This window comes from Varroa destructor, unplaced genomic scaffold, assembly GCF_002443255.2.
Source record: "Varroa destructor unplaced genomic scaffold, Vdes_3.0 BEIS01000004.1, whole genome shotgun sequence".
Classification (NCBI taxonomy): domain Eukaryota; kingdom Metazoa; phylum Arthropoda; class Arachnida; order Mesostigmata; family Varroidae; genus Varroa; species Varroa destructor.
Window position 1 is genome coordinate 44,232,624 of NW_019211457.1, and position 19,760 is coordinate 44,252,383.

The 19,760-nt window shown below is 41.1% G+C and overlaps 3 protein-coding genes across 20 annotated transcripts in view; 2 read left to right on the top strand and 1 right to left on the bottom strand.

The window, feature by feature from the left end:
- The window catches only part of l(1)G0196 (inositol hexakisphosphate and diphosphoinositol-pentakisphosphate kinase), an 18,397-nt gene extending 7,524 nt beyond the window's left edge, over positions 1-10,873 (top strand). For 4 of the 9 annotated variants that reach the window (XM_022802784.2, XM_086987450.1, XM_022802782.2 and 1 more), the window contains 13 exons: positions 84-287; positions 2,051-2,244; positions 2,340-2,478; positions 2,618-2,922; positions 3,133-3,639; positions 3,769-3,976; positions 4,182-4,388; positions 4,566-4,800; positions 5,044-5,270; positions 5,398-5,629; positions 6,275-7,478; positions 7,946-8,246; positions 9,366-10,873. In XM_022802784.2, coding sequence (XP_022658519.1) covers positions 84-287; positions 2,051-2,244; positions 2,340-2,478; positions 2,618-2,922; positions 3,133-3,639; positions 3,769-3,976; positions 4,182-4,388; positions 4,566-4,800; positions 5,044-5,270; positions 5,398-5,629; positions 6,275-7,478; positions 7,946-8,246; positions 9,366-9,583 — 4,181 coding nt within the window. In that variant the 3' untranslated portion in view covers positions 9,584-10,873. Of the gene's footprint in view, positions 1-83; positions 288-2,050; positions 2,245-2,339; positions 2,479-2,617; positions 2,923-3,132; positions 3,640-3,768; positions 3,977-4,181; positions 4,389-4,565; positions 4,801-5,043; positions 5,271-5,397; positions 5,630-6,274; positions 7,479-7,824; positions 8,247-8,734; positions 8,815-9,365 lie in introns of those variants that run through there. The other 5 variants (XR_015326670.1, XM_086987451.1, XM_086987454.1 and 2 more) reach the window with 5 other exon arrangements.
- Positions 10,874-12,039: 1,166 nt separating this feature from the next.
- On the top strand, positions 12,040-19,745 carry l(2)05287 (WD repeat-containing protein l(2)05287). Of its 6 annotated transcripts, none has more exons than XM_086987460.1 (14): positions 12,044-12,389; positions 13,254-13,485; positions 13,777-13,983; positions 14,156-14,324; positions 14,555-14,797; positions 15,065-15,273; positions 15,454-15,585; positions 15,909-16,107; positions 16,328-16,513; positions 16,794-17,035; positions 17,256-17,465; positions 17,666-17,759; positions 17,890-18,073; positions 18,344-19,745. In XM_086987460.1, the coding sequence occupies exons 1-14, from the start codon at positions 12,283-12,285 to the stop codon at positions 18,600-18,602; spliced, it is 2,673 nt and encodes an 890-aa protein (XP_086843586.1). In that variant the 5' UTR covers positions 12,044-12,282; the 3' UTR covers positions 18,603-19,745. The 6 variants fall into 6 exon arrangements, 4 of the variants coding, with proteins under 4 accessions (XP_022657142.1, XP_086843586.1, XP_086843587.1 ...); XM_086987461.1 differs by having other exon boundaries at positions 16,400-16,582; XM_022801405.2 differs by having other exon boundaries at positions 12,046-12,389; positions 16,328-16,582.
- Positions 19,122-19,760, bottom strand: part of PolQ (DNA polymerase theta) — a 70,508-nt gene continuing 69,869 nt past the window's right edge. For all 5 annotated transcript variants that reach the window (XM_086987448.1, XM_086987447.1, XM_022801403.2 and 2 more), the window contains one exon: positions 19,122-19,653. In XM_086987448.1, the coding sequence (XP_086843574.1) occupies positions 19,513-19,653 (141 nt within the window). In that variant the 3' untranslated portion in view covers positions 19,122-19,512. The remainder of the gene's footprint in view (positions 19,654-19,760) is intronic.

The following is a 19,760-nucleotide window of genomic DNA, read 5'->3' on the forward strand; positions in this document are numbered from 1 at the left end:
GTAGACAAAACAACCCGTGTCATGTGTAACGTTCAAATATTAATTAAGCATTCCGTGTGCGTATGAAAAATTATTTTCCGCAGACGAGATGCTGGAGTCCGAAGATCACGTTGAGGTAGGGGGTGTCGTATTTAATAAGCCATTCGTCGAAAAACCCGTATCTGCTGAGGACCACAATATTTACATTTATTACCCGACATCAGCCGGTGGCGGATCTCAGCGACTGTTCAGAAAAATTGGTTCCCGTTCGAGTGTCTATTCACCCGAAAGTCGAGTGAGAAAATCGGGTATGTCTGACAATAACTCATCTCGTTTACAGTTTATTGCAGTTTATGCCGCTTATCTATGATATAAACTTGTAGCTTATATATATAGATAGCACTTACAAAAACCACATCTATTTTCGTTGCCGTTGTCATAACAAGTCGGTTACTACCGTAAATTGTTGTGATTATCGTTGAACAACAGTCTTGAGTGGGTCCAATAGACCAGCTAAAGGTGTCCATTGCATGGGAGTGATCACGACAGTGTTACATTTCTTTAGTCCATAAATACGCTTTTGTTTTCCATTCGTTCAATGCGGTCACAGCCATAGGTGGTTTTTCTGTTTCTGCCGTCACATAGCCAGACCTTGTTAACCACAAATATCCTGTTGCCGTCTAATAATTTTCCGACATTAAGAACCCTCCGTTTGCATCATTTTCTCCACGCTTCCTTAATTAATAAGTTCCTAATTGAGCTAATATTTTAGTCCTTCAACTTCCTTTGCTTGTATACCCATTAATTCACAGCCATAACTTCTTATGATCGTGAACTTCAATAGAAACAATTGAAATAAATCCCCGACGTAACAGCTATTTAGAGTTTGCAATTCAAATGTTTAAAAATATGCTTAAATCCGTACTTGGTAGTCTATTCATGTGCCATTAATATGCACCAATAAAAATATTGTTTACTAATTTCCCTTGTTTCCACTTGACCTTATTAATGCCGTCAAGATTCGCACGCATGCATAGCGTTGCGGGCCGTTGTATTAGCTACCTGTATCTAATTGTTTGTTAGTGCAGAGGATTGCTAAACGTTGTGGTCATATACTTTTGTTGCTTATTGCCGGAATATCTAATTGATCGACCGATTTCTATTATTCTTACAAATTCCTCTCACTGATGACTGCCTACCAATAGATTTACCTATGACTACCGGTTGATGCTGGATCTATGTGGGTCGTGTCTGCCTCTCCTCCAGTATTACCTTCTCTTTTTCTGTCTTGTGGTTTGGCATCGACAATTTTTGGTCACTAGGCCATGGCTGCCTTTTTCGTTTGTTTGGACAGCAGACACCCAAATGTCCGCCCAAGGCCCATTCGAAATGCACGCAACGAATCTCTGCTCTGTTTCCTCCTACTCCCTCTGTCGCTGGCTTTTTTTTTTCTAATCTTCATGTGGGTTCTGCGATCTGTCAGTTCACAAGCCATAAGTAGAACGATTGAGACGTGAGACAGACGAACGGCAAGGCGTGAATCCTCGTACGTTTTCGAAGCTATAGTCAGGTCCTGCTGGACGACGCAGGCACGTAAACACACAACAAACGAACTTAAGCGAACCGGTTAAAACGAGGAGGTAGATATTGACATAAACACATTAGCATTAGTAAATCCCATCCGGACCGATTAATACAAACTAGCCTGGTCGTTGTTTTGATGGGAGACGAAGAATCTGCCCGTTGTGGGCTCGAAGCAGACAAAATGAGATACAGTTTGTAGCGATAAACAATAACGGAGATCAGGTGAACTGAGCATTAGTGAAACGGCAAATATTGCCATGCATTGCCAACAGGCCGATACTGTCGGTGAGACTGATGTGAAGGATACGTCCTCTCTTTTTGGTCAGGGCGGATTGCACTTTGATGGTGAAATAACATGCTTTCTGACATTTCTAACGCAGGAAGACAGTTAATAATTTTACGTTTTTTTTTTTTTATAATATATCCATATTAAGATATACCATAATATGAACGAATTTTGTATGTGCTATTTTAATCGTATTAACAGGGTCTTTTATCTATGAGGAGTTCATGCCGACTGATGGAACAGATGTCAAAGTATACACGGTGGGTCCTGACTATGCGCACGCGGAGGCTCGAAAAAGTCCAGCCCTCGATGGAAAGGTCGAACGTGATAAAGAGGGCAAGGAGGTCCGTTATCCTGTAATCTTGACAAACGATGAAAAATTAATCGCTAGAAAGGTATAGTATTCATACCTTATGACAACCGCCACCTAATACGAGTGAGCTATATGAGCAGGAATAAGTTTTTTTCTCATATAATACCTTTATTTCAGGTGTGCCTTGCCTTTAAACAGACAGTTTGTGGATTTGATCTTCTACGAGCCAATGGCAAGTCTTACGTATGTGATGTCAACGGATTTTCATTCGTGAAGAACTCTATGAAATACTATGACGACTGCTCAAAAATTCTGGGTACGTGGTCAATTAATTAGCAAACATATACACGGTAAATTGCTTGTGGAAATGTTGCTGTTGTCATCACCCGACGTCTTCTATCACATATTTGATTTTTTGCGATAATGGCGACCTCTAATTTACTGTCATGCCTCAGGTAACATGATATTGCGGGAATTGGCTCCGCAACTACACATCCCATGGTCCATGCCGTTTCAGCTGGACGACCCTCCAATCGTGCCGACGACATTTGGCAAAATGATGGAGTTGCGATGCGTTATTGGTGTTATCCGACATGGAGATCGAACACCAAAGCAGAAGATGAAAATGGAAGTGAAGAACCACAAATTTTTTCAATTGTTCGAAAAGCATGGAGGCTACAAGGATGGTCATATCAAACTGAAGAAACCGAAACAGCTGCAAGAGATATTAGATATAGCGCGAGAGTTGTTAGCACATAAGGTGCGTAATCATAGTCTTAACACTGAGAACATCAAAAGATTAAACATTGTTGTAAGACACGACTATTTTCATTTTAACCTATTTTCCCAAATGTGTTTGCTACTTCAACACTGCAGCATTACATGGCGCTCTCATCATTATTATTTCATTATCATTATTGTAGCTCTTGCTAATGTAGCCATCTTTTCGGTGTTTGCATTCACAAAACAGGATAACGATAGCGAAGTCGAGGAAAACCGCTCGAAGTTGGAGCAATTGAAGTCAGTATTGGAAATGTACGGGCACTTCTCTGGCATCAATCGCAAGGTCCAGCTGAAATACCAGCCCAAAGGCCGACCTAGAAATTCTAGTTCAGATGACAGCGAAACCCCACGCCAGCCTTCATTGGTACTCATTCTTAAATGGGGCGGTGAGTTAACGCCGGCAGGTCGGGTTCAAGCGGAAGAACTTGGCCGAGTTTTTCGGTGCATGTACCCTGGCGGAGGGGGCGATTATTCGGGTAGTCAAGGCCTCGGCCTGTTGAGATTACACTCAACTTTCCGGCACGACCTCAAAATTTATGCGTCTGATGAAGGGCGTGTATCAATGACAGCAGCGGCCTTTGCCAAAGGCCTTCTTGCTCTAGAAGGTGAGCTCACACCCATTCTCGTTCAGATGGTGAAAAGTGCAAACACAAACGGGCTTCTAGATAACGACTGCGACGCAGGGAAGTTTCAGGTAGGCTGCCACTTCCGCTGTGGAACGGTTTTTACTATAGCAATGTTCTATCCTTGTTTGTCCATAAAAAAACGAGAACACGTCAAGTACTTGAACTACATATTAACGGTAGTGCGTTGGCCCAAACAGAATATGGTGAAGCAGCGTCTGCATGACACGATGCAGGTGGACCGGGAATTTACAGAAGAAGACGTCGAGCGGTTAAATCCTACGAATGCTGCTAGTATCGAACAGGCGATGCGGTTCATCAAAAACCCCCTCCGGGCATGTGAACACGTGTTCGAACTCATTCAGGAATTGACGAATGTGATTAAAAAGAAAAAGGATGACGATAAAGGTAGGTGCGGGTGATATTGATATGAAGTTATCGAAATCTATTCCTTCAGTCATTGTTTGTGAGAGTGTGAGGTCCTTTAAGCTATTTTAACTGTTTGTAATCAGTTAAATTACGTACATTACATGCTTAATAAACGTAAATAACACTGGCATGGGTGTTCACTTCAGCTTAAATTTTAACACAGCTATGAAACCTAATAATACAGGCACGTTATACCACGGAGAGTCATGGGACCTAATGCAACGACGATGGGCAAAGCTTGAGAAAGACTTCAAGATTAAACCCGACAAATTTGACATCTCAAAAATTCCTGATGTTTACGACTGTATCAAGTATGATCTTCAACACAATCAGCATACGTTGCAATTTCAACACGCCGAAGAGCTCTATATGTACGCCAAAGCTCTAGCCGGTAGGTTTATTTAACGTGAAGCAGTCAATCTAAGCTGATGAGTACGGGGTATGGTTAAGCGTCCGTCAATAAAATGTTATAGTATCAAGCGCTCTATCGGAACCGTGAATTCAAACGATATCTGTGTACGGCGAACGTTAGCAAAGGGAAAACGCAGACATTTCTTTTGTTTTTTAGACATTGTTATTCCACAGGAATACGGCATAAGTCGGCAAGAAAAACTAGCTATTGGCTTAGGAGTATGCGCACCGTTACTCAAGAAAATCCGCGCTGATCTACATCGAAACACGGATTTGGGAGGTGAGGGCGGCGAAGGAAGTGAGGGCAATCCCACCCAGGCTGAGAGTGAAAACCGACTAAACCCACAGTATTCGCATGGGGTATCCTCACCCGGACGACACGTCCGCACCCGGTAAATCTAGCGCGTTAGACCGTTGTATGGTCACAGCTGTGTCAGTGCGGTTCTAAGGGATAATTTCGATAGTCTGCAAGTTAATTTCAAGATTAGATGTTTTGTTAAATCAACATAAAATTTTGTGATGCCAATGAAGCGCCGTCAGTGGCTTTACTAAGACGTACTTTCCTCTGTGCTTAATGTCAACTCAAGTGTTCACATTATTAACTGATCCATCTCTTTGCCATGCATTTGTACTAGGTTGTATTTTACTTCAGAGTCACACATTCATAGTTTATTGACGGTTCTTCGGTATGGCGGCCTGGTGGACAGTGGGCGGGACGAACAATGGCGCCGCGCACTCTCGTACGTCTCTGAGGTGTCGGAGTTGAATTATATGACCCAGATAGTCATTATGTTGTACGAAGACGAGACTAAAGATGTGTTGTCGGAGGAACGTTTTCACGTCGAGCTGCATTTCTCGCCAGGTGAGTTTGGTCATTGGCGTTTAGTTGCTCTTTTTTAACAGACATTATGCTACCAATTTATTTCTACCTAGTTAGACGAAATCTATTAGATTTCGTTTTCTTTTCGATGACACGCAATGCATTGTAGGTGCAATGTGTTGTGTACAAAAAAATCCACCGCCGGGACCCGGCTTCCGCCCTCAAAGTCAGTCCGAGCGATCATCGTCTCCGATCAACGGCGATTCTTCGCCTTCACCTGAAGGGTCACAGATCAACTTGGCGGCTTCGGGAAGTTCCGGAGTAAATGGCTCTAGCGGACAGTCTGACATTCCAGGCAAGCATGATTCCAACGCTACCCTTACTGCAGCTACACCTCAAAGGTATGAAAGGGTCCATGATTTCAAAATATTATTTGTAAAACTGTTTCAAGTAGATTCAATAGGTATAGCTAACATCCACGTTAACAGATAGAATTGCATAAATAGTGCCGTATTGTACTAGGATGTAGCTGCTGCAACGCAGGATTGTAGCAACCTTTAAGCGCTAAGAGCTCGCGTTATCTACAGTTCGGCGTCCATTTTCACTTACTTCGTAAATGAATTCTTTATTCTATGTGTCTGCAAATTTGCTGGTATTATGATTCAGATAAAACCATATCTCATCAATTTAGGAACTTTTTTATGGCTTGGTGAGTCATTAGCCTTATCTGTTTCATGCTTCTGATTCCCTCTGACTGATAGTCAGTGTCTCTTATGCTCTCAGCGGCGGGGCCGCCGGGAATCTTAATCTTTTCAACACTTCTCCTTTCTCGCCCAATCTAGACCACTGTAGTAATTCCAACTTTGGTCCCTTCAACCCTCGTCACCCGCGTACCTACTGTAGATCTCCTCGGCCCTATACTTCCTGTTTATTATCTACTCCTCCCCTAACTGGTCCTCATCCCACATCGCACTAACCCCGCTGATTATGTTAACCGCTAATTATCCCGCTTTGAGCGGTGATTCTTCGTCTCCGGATCAGCACAGCAGGTCGTCGCAAGATCTCCAAAAAACCGATCTCAGCCAAGTTGCTCTTCCCATTTCTCCTGGTAGCACCCCTAAACGCCTACCTTTCACAATGCCTCGTGCTGCTCGTGCCGGTGCAATTAGCACAGCATCAGCGGCTAGCATATGCACATCTACTACTTCTGCCATAGTCTGCACAAGTTGTCAAAACAATTCTCCTCCAAGCGCGGCCTGCACCTCGCCTTCGTCTGCCGCATTCCCACCCACCTCCCGTCCACCTTCTGGTATCCAGGTGCTTCACTCGCCCCTGGCTAACGCCGTTGGTAGCTCCCCGACTAGCCGTCCGTTATTGACTAACATAGTTCCGCCCGTTGACTCTTCCGTGCATTACTCCGGCTTGTCGGCATGTTCCGCCGATGGCACCGCTACCACCTTAATCATCACCAAAACTGCTACAACGATTGCCGTCAACCCAACGACCCATATGGCCAACGGTCGCCGGATGCGTCGTTGTCGTCGGATCTCGTGCGGCACTTCTCGGGATCCGCTCTACACCATACGACCCTCACCTTCGTCTGCACCGATCGCATTATCTGCAACATCTTTACCGACCACGATACCATCATCTTTTTTGAACGTAACGTCGCGTCGGAAAACAATTCGCAATGCGACATCAACGTCGCTATATTCACATGCCACGCTTGGTCGTTACTGTTGTAGATGTCTGTCGCCTCCATCACCCGAGAGCCAGCTAACCGAAACAGAGGATGATGACGAAATGCCCGGGGGCTACAACCCATACCACACGGTGAGTGGGTACCCGATGGGCGTGTCACCATTTGGCCCCCTGGTCCTTAGCGGCCTAGAGTCGGAGTCGACAGGATCAAACGGCCCTCCGCAACAGCACTACAGCTCGCCCTCGGCTTTTCTTAGCGCGTTTCGACGGACCAATACCATTAACAATGCAAATATTGGTAACAACGGCAACGCTAGCAATTCAGCTGGCACACGGCCACGTCCCTTGTTCAACGTCAAGCCGGTATACTCAGCTGCCGGTAAGCTTTTTAGCACAGCTGTTATCTCGGGTTCGAGTTCGGCACCCGACCTTCGGGCGGCTCTACTTCCGGGCACAGCAGAGGGACCACTTCGAGTACCTTCGATTCGCCCGCTTGAAACACTACACAACGCACTCAGCCTTTACCAGCTTGACGTCTTTCTGTCGAAGGTATAGTTTTCCATTTGCTTTTGTTGTTTAATTTAGATAAAATTGTTCCGTCGACTCAGTTGTGATTCTTTAGGCTATGTTCTTCCACAGCTATTTGTTTTTCGTTCAAGCGGGAATAAAACGTTCAGTTAAACTGTAGAAAAGTCGCTCACTCGTAACTAAGATTGTGCACTATGGAGCTATATACACAGACAGCCAATAACCGATTACTAAAGCAGATTAGCAGATACGGAGCCGTATAGTAATTGCATCTTGACACACGAAACGTGGTTCAGGACATATCATTCAAGGTAGCGTTAATCGTACTTATCGCGGATTGTGCCATTGTGGCATATCGTTATGACAGTTGCAGGAGCCTATTTAGAATCGTAGATAGTTCACAAATTCCTTCTACAGAGGACATCTCGGGTAGTGGTCTCGACTTGACTTGTCGAGCGGATCTGTCACGAGTTTGCCGTTCTCTGTAGGTGACTTCAAGCACATATCGAACTATCCTGATGTCATCGCAGGCTGCCGTTAGCTCGTCAGGCGGGAGCGGCTCAGGTGTAAAAGGCAGCGGTACCGCAGTAGGTGTAGGCGGTAGCTCCGGTAACAGTACATTGCCACCTGTGTCCCCCTCAACATCGTGGCCAGCCTGGCCTCTCGGTTCAGGTCCACCTTCATTTGTCTCCTCTTCCGGACCCTCAACCCCGACATCATCCATGCTCGACATCTGGATGCGTCTAAAACAGATCACCGATTCAACCCAGCCAACTCCAAGTAGTACAGGTACGAACAAATGTAGCAGAAATTAGATCGGTATCTCTTTCCTGGCTCGGAAAGACCGGGCGGATCGACAACAACCGGCAGAGTTCGTTTCGTTTTGTGCACTAGGTTAACTCTCAAGTTGATCAGCTGATACATGTGCTTTAATCTATTTGTAGAGCTTGAAACTAAAAATTGCTTTTTCTTCCAGACAAAGCCATTCAAAGTCGGCCTCTATCTAGCATTAACCGTTTCCAGCAACGTTAGTTTAAGTCTAATCGCATTTCAGCTGTCGTTTTGTCGGCCCATGCCGACATTAGCTCACGTTTAATTATTATGTAATCTAATCTAGGTTTAATCAGTAGGTAAAACCCTTACCGGAAATCCGGCAAAATGCGGCTACTCTTTGGCGGACGTCAAAAAAACGTTGTTCTTTGCGTTTTTCCGATCAACACATTGATTTTAGGTATAGGACGATATCTTACATGGCATAGGAATATATTACATTTCAGCTCAGCTTGTCGAGAGCTATTAGTTGGTGTCAAGGAAGTGGTATCTCACATTAAACTGATTTCGACTGTGCAGCTTCCCCGTAAGTTTTTCAAGAAAAAATCCAAACTTTTTTCACAAACACGTAGCCCATATCACGTCATCAATGACTTTTTCATATACGCATATAACAATTGTTTAAAACACACATCTAGAAAAAACACAACTGACGAGCAAAAAAGGTTAAAATCAAAGACGAACCCCACCGTCGGAACGACGGACATTGCCAGCGATAATACATGGTAGAGTATAGACTGGGCCCCAGCTGGACTTTGTGGTCAAATATGAAATATAAATGTGCACAGTTTTATGTAGAGGTTACAGAGTTCAAAGGGGTGTAAATTTTAGAATTTTTGGTAGGTTGATTAACAGAAAAAAAGCTTCGATATTCACTTTGAACATAAGGAAACGGTAGGTCAATTGAGTACTGTGATAACTGAGCAATAAGTCTACTTGATTAAAATAAAAACCAAGCCCTGGCGTCCATCGGGCTTCGATAATATAAGCAGTTCAATCGACTGCTGTCTTCCATTTTTCTCGTACACCTTCAATAGAACGGATGGAGATTTCTCATAATTTTTGTTACAATTATAGGTGGTGCTAGCAGCGTAGTAACGGGTCCTGATTCACTTCCATCGAGTAGAAATTCTTATTCAACACCTCCATCGCCGCATGAAAACCGACATAAAGGAACCACAACACCTGCGGCGCATTCGACCTCTTCAGTGCCCTCAGGACCTTTTGGAAGTGGCCCTGTTATTAGCGATACTCACAGTGAGACTGAAGAGTTCCCGGCAGAAAGTGGACCGTAGCCATGAAAGAGTAGCGACAGTAGTTGATGCAAAGGGCTAACGTCAATTCGCTGCAATAAAGAAACGAGCTTAACTTTATCTAACGGCACGTATAGGCACATATTATATTAACGACAAAGCTAACCATAGTAAATCAACATGCCTTTGTGCCTGGACAGAAATTTTTCAAAATAACGTCGAAACCGTACGGATATTATCACATCAATACACCCAACTAATGTGGTTGCAATAGTAGATCAACTAGTTATGTAAGTAAACTAGCAGAGTGTCGCAGTTCGTTTGTAACACAATATGTTAGTTGTAGGTGATGAAGTTTTACGCGAACTATTCAAAAAGAAATTGAAACTTGCTATGGGTCGGAGAAAGGAAATTCATAGCTCCTATGCATGGATTGTAAATATGCTTATTTTTTAGATAGGCAACAACTCTCTGCTCATTCCTCGTGCATGATAACATGTCGGAGCCGGATGACAAACTTACCAGGCAATGATCTCTGTCCAAACAAGATTTTCATAACTCTGTAAGATATAGCATCCCATGAGACAAATAGACATTAGATCTTTGTTGTGAACGTGGAATTTTTTACTTTTTCAGCTATTTTTTAAATTACGTTTCAAGATCCAATTGTACCGCAAATATTATATCAATTATAAGTATTAATATAGATAGTGTAGTTAGGAGAGCTAAAAATTCCGATATTGAGCGCGCGGGATCCTTCTAATTAATTCATTTAAATGTTATCTAATTTACGGAACAAAAAACATCTCTATTCTATCGTGGGACCATCCAAAGAATACAGCAAAAAGAACTATGACGCTATGAGAACAATGCGTTTTAGTTGATCCTAGAACAATTGTTAAATTTTAGTTCTACTGATTTCATATTTTTTGGACGGAACATTAACGGTTCGCTTTAGTTTATTTATTTTACAAGGTACATGTTGATGCTTTTGCGAAAAAGTGTGAGCGTTGTAAGGTCGAGGCTTAAAGTAAACAGCCCGTATGTAAATCTAGTGTATATAGTAGTGATAAAAAAATAATTTAGATTATGAAATTATAGCGTATTTTTATTCCAACATCGAAGCTTGTAATATATATGTTCTTTTCCCGTTCTTTAAACCTCGGCATAACGCATTATGCTACAGCCTTCCCAAGGCTTACTAATAATTATATTATATATAAATATATTATATATATATCACAATATGTACACGACCAACCTAACAGAATTGGGTTGGCGTATTCAACATAAATAAAGAAGGGGTAGACATTTGCCCACTATTTTTTGTCATCGCCATTTTCTTGCCTGCAACGATAGTGTACGTTTATTGAAAATGCATGAATCCAAAAATTACTACATAAAGCAGATTTTGTACGTTAGATCTTAGCTTAGGATCTATGCTCTTTGTGCGAAAAGCGAAAAAAAAAATCGTCCTTCTATGTTTGAAAGCTTTTCGCATAGAGGGCGGAGATAGTATTAGTTCATTTACGGTAACACATGGTAAATCATCTTCAGGCCGCCATCGTTGACTTAAAATCTGTGACTCGCTTTGTATATCTCACACGAATACTTGAGGAGGTAATAAGGATAACTTCTAATTCATCTGATAGTTCTCAGTGTCGAATATAATTTCCTTTTTTACATTTATTCCAGCCGGGCGTGGTAACTGCTCCTAATGAGGTTCTGCTACTAAGTAACGACAAAATGTCTATCTAGCAGGTACACAATAATTAAAGAAACATGTAGAACACCGCCTAAAAAAAACTTCACTGGTTAGGTATACCAAATCCAAATAAATAAATAGGCTTATTGTATCGATTTTAATATGTTCAAAACACAGGGACTTGGTGTTATTCAACCACAAAGGTGATGTAACGCAGTTTCACCCAAAATGTTCCCTGAATTATAGATGAATAACAAAATGCTCTTTAAATCAAAGATATGCTTTATATATATATTGACGAAGCTCAGTTTGAACTCTGCAGCTTTCCGTTATTCTCCTCATACAACAATAAAAACGTAAATCAGACTTCGTTACAATAACATGAACTTTTAGCAGCAAATTGTGCCTAACCGTTCACAACCTTCGATTTTATTGACTTTGGAGTACAACTACTAAGCTGAATTTAGTTTCCTAGAGAATCTAAACGTTGCTGATTAGAAAGAGCATTTTTTTTAGTGCATAAAGACCACGATTCGCACACATTCGCTCAAAGCCACGTTTATTAATCAAGCTCTCCATAGTTATAACTTGAACTAGGAAAAAATAGGACAACATATGCTTTGTTATTTTCCGCTGACATAGCTTGATTCCTTCATTCAATGCAGAATACAAAATGTAAACTAAACTATTTACTACTATTTGCGAATTCAGTTCTAAGTGGAGCTTTACGCGGTTCCGTCTATCTCAGCTGTCTGCTTCGGTCTCCGAAACTTCGCAGTGCATCACAGTCCACGTGTTAGTTGTCCCATTCGTAGCGGCACATGTGAGAGAGGGTGGCTCGAAACAAAAACAAACACTAAACTGTGCTCTCCTCGTGCTTCTTTCAAAGGAACGCCACTGGCTTTTTGTTCGATGTTTGTGCTAAATATATTTCCTCAAAATAACTGTTAATCCCGTTATAGTGTTAGTCGTTTTTAACTGGTTGACAATATATAGAACGGTGCTGTGAAAATACAGAACTGCGCCTGTGAGTGTCATGAAGATCCAGGACAAAGAACTCACTTCCCCGGAAGACGTTGTATGCACTGGACGATGTGGCGTGGCTCTCTGTGACCGACGCGGTCTTATTTCGCACGATGCAAAGTATGTATCAGCCTCCACCAAAGGCGAACACTGCCTAATATATTAGTCTAGCTAACGTTTGCGAAATCACTAGAAGAAGAACACTTAGTATGATAGAAATTAACTAATTATTATTTAAAAACTTAATTTTACAGAACTTATCGCTTATAGAAGTTAGCGGTTTCTACTGCCACAAGGTATAAAGTAGCTGATCAGATGAAAGATCGTATTAGAGGTAACAATGACTAAAACGACACAAGCCGCCATTTGCTGAGACAGATTAGTAAATAATTGTTTTATTCGCGCGTTACTAGAATTAAGAAATTATCGAAATACCGAAGTTGTAATACTACGTTGATATGAAGAAATCTGAACTGCTAACAGTGCTGGCAAAAAAAGGCCAGTTTACCCCCCTCATTTCTGTTCTATATTTATTGTCTATTTCTCTAAATGTGGGCTTTTTCCAGTCATCCATTAAATGCAGATAATTTGCTTGTCATTTCGTGCCAATTACGGTGCCTTTAACATCAGAGTCGAATGGTAATACCATTCTACAAACAAATGGAGTATGAAACTTTTCATTCGATGAAGCTACGTGGTAAAGGTACAAACCTAGTTGCCATGTTTATCTAACACTCTATAACACAACTGTTTATTAAAGGAGAGCAGTTCTTACGGTCTTAAGTTCAGTTAACTCTCGAAAATTCCTATGCTAAGATTTGTTTATGCCGCTACAGTCGACAATAATATCAAACAGAACAGAAGCGGAGAGCAATATGATCACTGCTATACTTTTTGTACTGTTACTATATTACGCAAAGTGGATGCATAATAAAGGTTAATAAAATTATGCGAAATACGGTCACTCTTCGGATTTTTTTGCAGTACTCTTTACGTGCCATCAGGTTCGTGCATTCGGGTCTTCTCGTTAGGGTCAGGTGAGCCCATACGGACTCTAGATTTTCACGAAGCATTTGTTATCGCTCTTTGTCCAAGCCCACTAAATCGAGTGCACGTCTTATCGTGTTCTGTTGATGGCGTCGTCGCTCGTTGGGATTCGACGGATTACGCGCTCATCTCGAAGGATCGAATCGTTGAAGACAACCGCAAAGTCCAGGTACGTGTGTACACTTGTCATCCAAGTTGGTCTCAGTAATAAGAGTACCTTCTATTAAAAGCCAGTCAAGTTTACGGCTGAAGAGATTCTTATCCTGTCTAACAGGAATACCTAAAGCTGTAATGTTCAATTTAAAAACTAATCACTAATATTTCTTTTGTATCAAATAATTCAACTGAGGTATTTTGTAGGTTGTATAGGACAGTAATATTTATCAATTCATACATCTAATCCTTTATTTTCTTCCATTGGTCATTTCGGTAAACAATTTTTTCTCCATTCGTGTCATAGGTATTCCTGGCAAATCAGGAGAGCCCATGGTGTGTTTACGTCACCCACGAAAAGATAGACAATCGTCCAAAAAATGCCTTGTGGTTACGCAGCTTGACATTAGAGGAACCCCTCCGCCAGCTTTCATCAACCTGCTCATCGAATATAAATCTCTTTGGTATTGCTGCCAGTTCCGATCTAGTCACCTGGATCGACAATGACCATCAGGTAGCGAAAACCTAGGTGATGTGTTTAACGCCAACTGCGTGTTTTACGTTAGCGGTAATGATAATTAGCATTTATAGATAGTTCTATTCTTCTTTGTCAGTTCAATACTTAAGGACATGCTTTTATCGATTTGATATTCTTATCTTCTGCACTTAATGTTTCGTTTTGTCAGCTGCGTGTTGTACGTTGTTCGTCACCGGCGACAATTGTGCTCATTCGGCGCGGACGTGGTCGACCTGTATGCGTTGCTGTTCACCCCACAGATGAGTTAGTGGCTGTGGGGGATCAGGATGGAGCAATCTTTATACATGCTGGTCCTTTTTTCCAGCCTAGTGCTCCAAGTAAGTCACCTACAAATATGTTCTATTGAAACAATTTTGCAGTTAGCAGCAAGTGCCTAAGAATTTTCTAACCATTATATTGCAACCAGCTAACTGCTCTGATGAGATGACTAGGACACGTAAGATGGTAAGCAGATTGCTTCTTCTAGGTTTTGCATTAATGATCTAATTAGCTGCAGATAACAATTGCCCAATCGCTTGAATAATCTTATCTTCCTCATTTTTTTCAGACAAAGATCGCAAGAAACAGCTTGGTGGAGCTCCTGCTATGAAGTTGCACTGGCACTCGATGCCCGTGGCAGATATACACATGAGCGGCAATTTTCTATATTCGGTCGGAGCAGAAGGTGTCCTAGTTCGCTGGGATTTGGAAAGCGATGAGCGGCAATTCTTGCCTCGTCTCGGGATGCCGATAAGGCAGTTAGCAGTTGCTCAGAACGAGAAATATGTTGTGTGTGGGCATTCCGACAACAGTAAGCAGTTTGACAATTCCATTACGAGTAAATATAGTGTACTCACATTTATGAATATCAAGTATTCTCAAATCACTATTTCCGTTATCACTATTACAAAATCCTCTTTTTGTTCCTGGGGACGCTTTTAACCTGTAAAATCGAAAATCTGTCCTAATAAAGGACATTTTAGGGCTGGTACAATTTATATAAAATTAATGTCGAAGAAAATAATTGACACTATGGGCATTGATCTAAATCTTTCATTATTTGTAATTATCTTCTTAGCTATTACTGTTATACAAGCCCCAAATACAGTTCATCGAGTTATTCAGGGTCTGGTGCAACGGAATTTTACGGGCGGTGGTAACGTGGCAGGTATAGATCCATTCGACTCCTTAATGATTTTTGAGGCTTGCAAAAGGCAACTTGTTCTCTCTGGAAGACCTGGACAATTGCAATTCTATAGTTTGGAGCACAACCGACAAGCTTGTGTGGTAAGTTCGAAACATTTAAAGTCGTTTTTACATATTTAGTAGTCAGATCTGAGCGATTCAATTGATTTGTACCGCTATTCTTTGTTGGATAGGTATTCGTCACTTATATTATAAATACCACCATTTACGTGTCGCAAATCATATACTTATGATTTGATTATTTATATCGGTTCCATTTAGTTGGACGTGACGGGTGAGAACTTAGCAACAGATTTTAAACTACAATATGAATTGAAAAAAGGCATCAATTCTGAAGTACTGCTCGCAGATTTCGCACCTGATGGTCGTTACCTAGCTACCATCGAATACAAGGTAAACTTTTTTGCAACTGCTAAAACAGTTTTCAGATTTATACGAAATCGTAAATAATGGCGAACTGTTTTTCAGGAATACACAAACCGGAAATGTTTGTTAAACATAGTTGATCTTAGAATATGGCGAGCATCTCATGCTATGCTTTTGTCTAATTTGTTGCGCATATATATTTAGCAAATATGTAGAATAAATTAAGAAAGGAGCTACTTAGGTAATAAGCAGTGTGGCTTGCAGTTACGATTAAATTCAATAAAACCATACACGACAATTGGAATTATCTGACTTTTAAACCTTCCACCTAATTTCTGGTATTATCCTAGACGGCACTGTCAACGACATGTAAATTGAAATTTTGGCATTGGAATAATGAGCGAGGCGAATTAGAAGCGAATACGACCGTGTTAATGCCACATTTACGCCAACGGCCACGATCATTACGCATGGGACTACGAGAAGGTTGCTATTTTTGCGTGAGTTCCGGAGAGCGTTCCTTTAAATTATGGACGATTGTTCGCGGAGGTAGGTTTGTGTACTTCCTATACGGTCAGTAGGTTGCGTTGCTTTACTGTGTATCTTCGTTTTATATATTCAGTATAACATGAATATTAGCAGCACATTATTATGGAGCTCCAAAGGGCAATTCTTGCATGTGAAGGCTAAGATCGTTATGTTTGTTTTTTTAAGAGGAAGTCGAACAACACGATTTGCCCAGGTGGTAAATATTTTTTAATCATTCTAGATTCCGAGGATCAGCTGTTCTGGCAGTGCGTAGATGAACGATCATACCGACAAATGGCGTGTCGTGCCTTAGCAATTTCAGAGGATCATTCGATTCTGGCCGCTTCTTTCGGACACATGGTAACCCTGTGGCACATTAATCTGGCTACAGGAAGAGGTCAGAAGCCGGACAGTCTTGATAATGAAGGTGACCTTTGTTTAATTGGTGAACTCTGTCTGAGAGGAAACATGCAAGAAATCAACAAACTAGAATTTGGTTAGTAAAGTTTACCAAAAAATAAAATGATTCTTTGTGTGTGTTCTCTAGGAAGCTCTAGGAAAATTGTTTGCGGAAAAAATTTACAAAGCGTGTCCTTCGAGTCATCAAACTTTCCCATATACAAGATTTCAGGTGAACACATAGCTCGATAGGATAAAATAGATGTCGTTTTTTGTATTATTTTTTCTTTGCAATTTTTGTATTCAAGGACGAGGTGACTGCAACACTATTCTGCTCAGTGTATCTGGGCGTTCGGTAACTGCGTGGGATCTGCTTAGCTTAGATCGTCTGTGGAGCGCCCAAGTTGCCGTAAAACAAATATTACCAGACCCGAATTCCTCGCACATGGCTGCCTTAATCACCAAGACTTCACGAATACCAAGCTTGCTTGTTGTATTTCGACCTGATAAGATAATTGAAGCACCGATTGCCCAAGTCCCTTTGGAACAGGTAAGGAACGTTTTTTAGTCTTACTTAGCAATGATTCTGTACGAGTATTTTTGCACATGTAATTCTGTCTTTATCTTATAAGAACATAATTTTCATAAGTATCTGTTCAATTTAGAGTGAAGTATCTCTTCTCATTACATAAAAGAAATATCATATCTCTAGGCCTTCCATGTTTTTTGTACGCTAAGCATTGTATTCTAATTCGCCGTTTGAATTTCAGGATGACCAGATCCGATGCGCAGTATGGGTACCACTGTCTCATGAGAAGGGTAATGTCCAGAAGGGCCGCATGGGCTGCCCGCAAGATGTAAGCTGGCAGACAAAGAGCACTTTGTTAGCCATGGGGCGGAGGGATAAATTATTTCACTTTGTTCGAAAAGAAAATGTCAGGCAAAATTCAGGTGACAACAGTAATCTTGCCTTACCTCAGGTGAGTGGTCTACTTCTTTGCTGGTTTGGACAACCTATAAATCTCTTCTGTTTTGGAATGCAGAAAATTTCTTTCTCTCATCTATTTTATTTTCTACGTTTGGAAGCGCATGTATACACTTGTAACCCTATACTTACACTTACCAATTTGCAATACAAAATACTAAGTAAATTTACTTAGTGCTTTATGTTTTGCTGCAGAGCGTGGACACTTTATTGACACCCTTCGGAGCACACCTGTCGTCATCACTTGCTTTAAAAGGGACTCGAGAAGGCCAAACTTTTAGTGGACCAGGTACTTATCAAATAGTTTTTCACCTCCGTCTTTAATTAACTACGCTTACAATGAACCAATTAGTTTATCGGGCGGCAAAAAATCCGTTGAAAGATAACTGTTTTATTTTTTTTTATATCCTTTGTTGCAGCCGTTAAAAGAGATAGCATAGATCTAGGGAGAGCATCTCAGCACGCCGTTGATCATCTACTGCAGATTCCTACACACGTTATGCCTTCTGCTAGCGTGTTGGCCGAATCGTTTATAAAAGCCATTTGGCTTGATGAGGACGATCATCTTGAACGCCGATCAAAAAATAATTTGTTCTCTAATAGGTACGCTAATAAAGCTATTTTAAAGGGGTGTTGTTTATGCCCCACCGAGGATCTTATTAGTTTTCTGTAGACGTTACTTGTAAAAAAAAAACTGTACAGGACTATACTAGGGAACAACAATAGCTGTTAGTATAAGATTCCCACTTTTTAACTATCATTGCTATTAACCGATGCATTCGAACTTACAAGCTCGAGATAGTCGATGAACTTTTCGACTAAGTATTGTTAACAAGCTGCTAATGCGGATCCTTGAATGTTATTCGATTCTAGAATGGACAACACGGACAACATAGTGAATTCGGACGACGATTCCGACTCAAGCGGAGCGGGAAAAAGTAAAAAAACTCGAATTGCTAATACCCATAGCGCTGCTGAAAGTGATTTGGGGGTATCGGAAATGCACAAATGTGAACTACGAGCTGAGAAGATTCGCCTGCCTAAAATTAAAGATTATAGATGGATTCAATGGCTCATTCGCCTGAAACCCGGTGATGAAAGCAACTCTGTTAAAAATGGATTACAGAATTAGATCGAGGCCGGTCATGTACATAATATAGTCATATCGAAAATGAGAAATCCAGTTTGAATATTAGTAGCAGCACATTGAGGTGATTGTACCAAATGTGGATCATAGCAAAATCGTACTACAAATTACACGAGCTCATGCGATGTTGTTATATAGACAACAGATGTATATTATTTAGCAATTTGGATACGGTAAGCGATACTATTTGTAACTAATGTGTATGAGAGCAGCGTGTGTTGTTGGGGTTCACGAAGAGAAGCAATCGATGCAATTTTTTGTTTTTTAATGATATCTTTTTTGTTCGTACCTTGTTGTTTTTTCGTTTATTATGAGTCGGCCTTGTACGTACATTGAATTGGAGTTTAAATGCGCGAAAGTACTGAAAGAGCAACTAGAGGATTGTATAAGGAGTATTATTTGTTTTCTCCAAGGAACTGCTTGTAGAATTGCTTGTGGTCAGTCAGGGAAAAACATCGACAAATATATAGAAGGCTAAGTTTAAATAACCAAATAGAACGCTAATTGTAACTGGGTCCACGAGACAAAAGTCGCACTATCGACTTTATTGCTAGTATTTGCTATATACACATGCATATGTAGAATAAGCAACTTTTCGAACAGTTAGCCAATTTCTCTGTTCAATATACTATACCATCACTGTAGCATTTGATACGGAACTTGAAGCTTGACTCAGACAAATGTAGCAGACAATTGTCGTCATTATATATTCGTTCGCACAATATTCGTTGTTGTCAAGACCAACAACGGAACATTTAAAACCGTAAGAAAAGAAAGTGTTGATAAACTTAACCCTCAAATATTAGCAGTATAACGATATAATTCCATTGTCATTGATAGCGCTTTTGGTTTCGTTCTGGCGTGGACCATTGTCACATCTGACTTCCCATCCATTTTACAAGGCTTCGAAAGGGGTAACACTCGACCAATGAGGGCCCGTTTTTAACTTGACCACAAGCGGTACCCGCAAGGATACAGCTTGTTCCATTTTTAAACGAATCAGTTGTGATACTGCGGGCAGAATGGATTCATGAACCTGAAATGGGTACGATTGAGGATACTAGGTAAAAGCCGCATGCATATGCCAACATAGCCACCGTCCTTTAATAACATTACAAAAACATGATGCTCAAAGCCGCATTA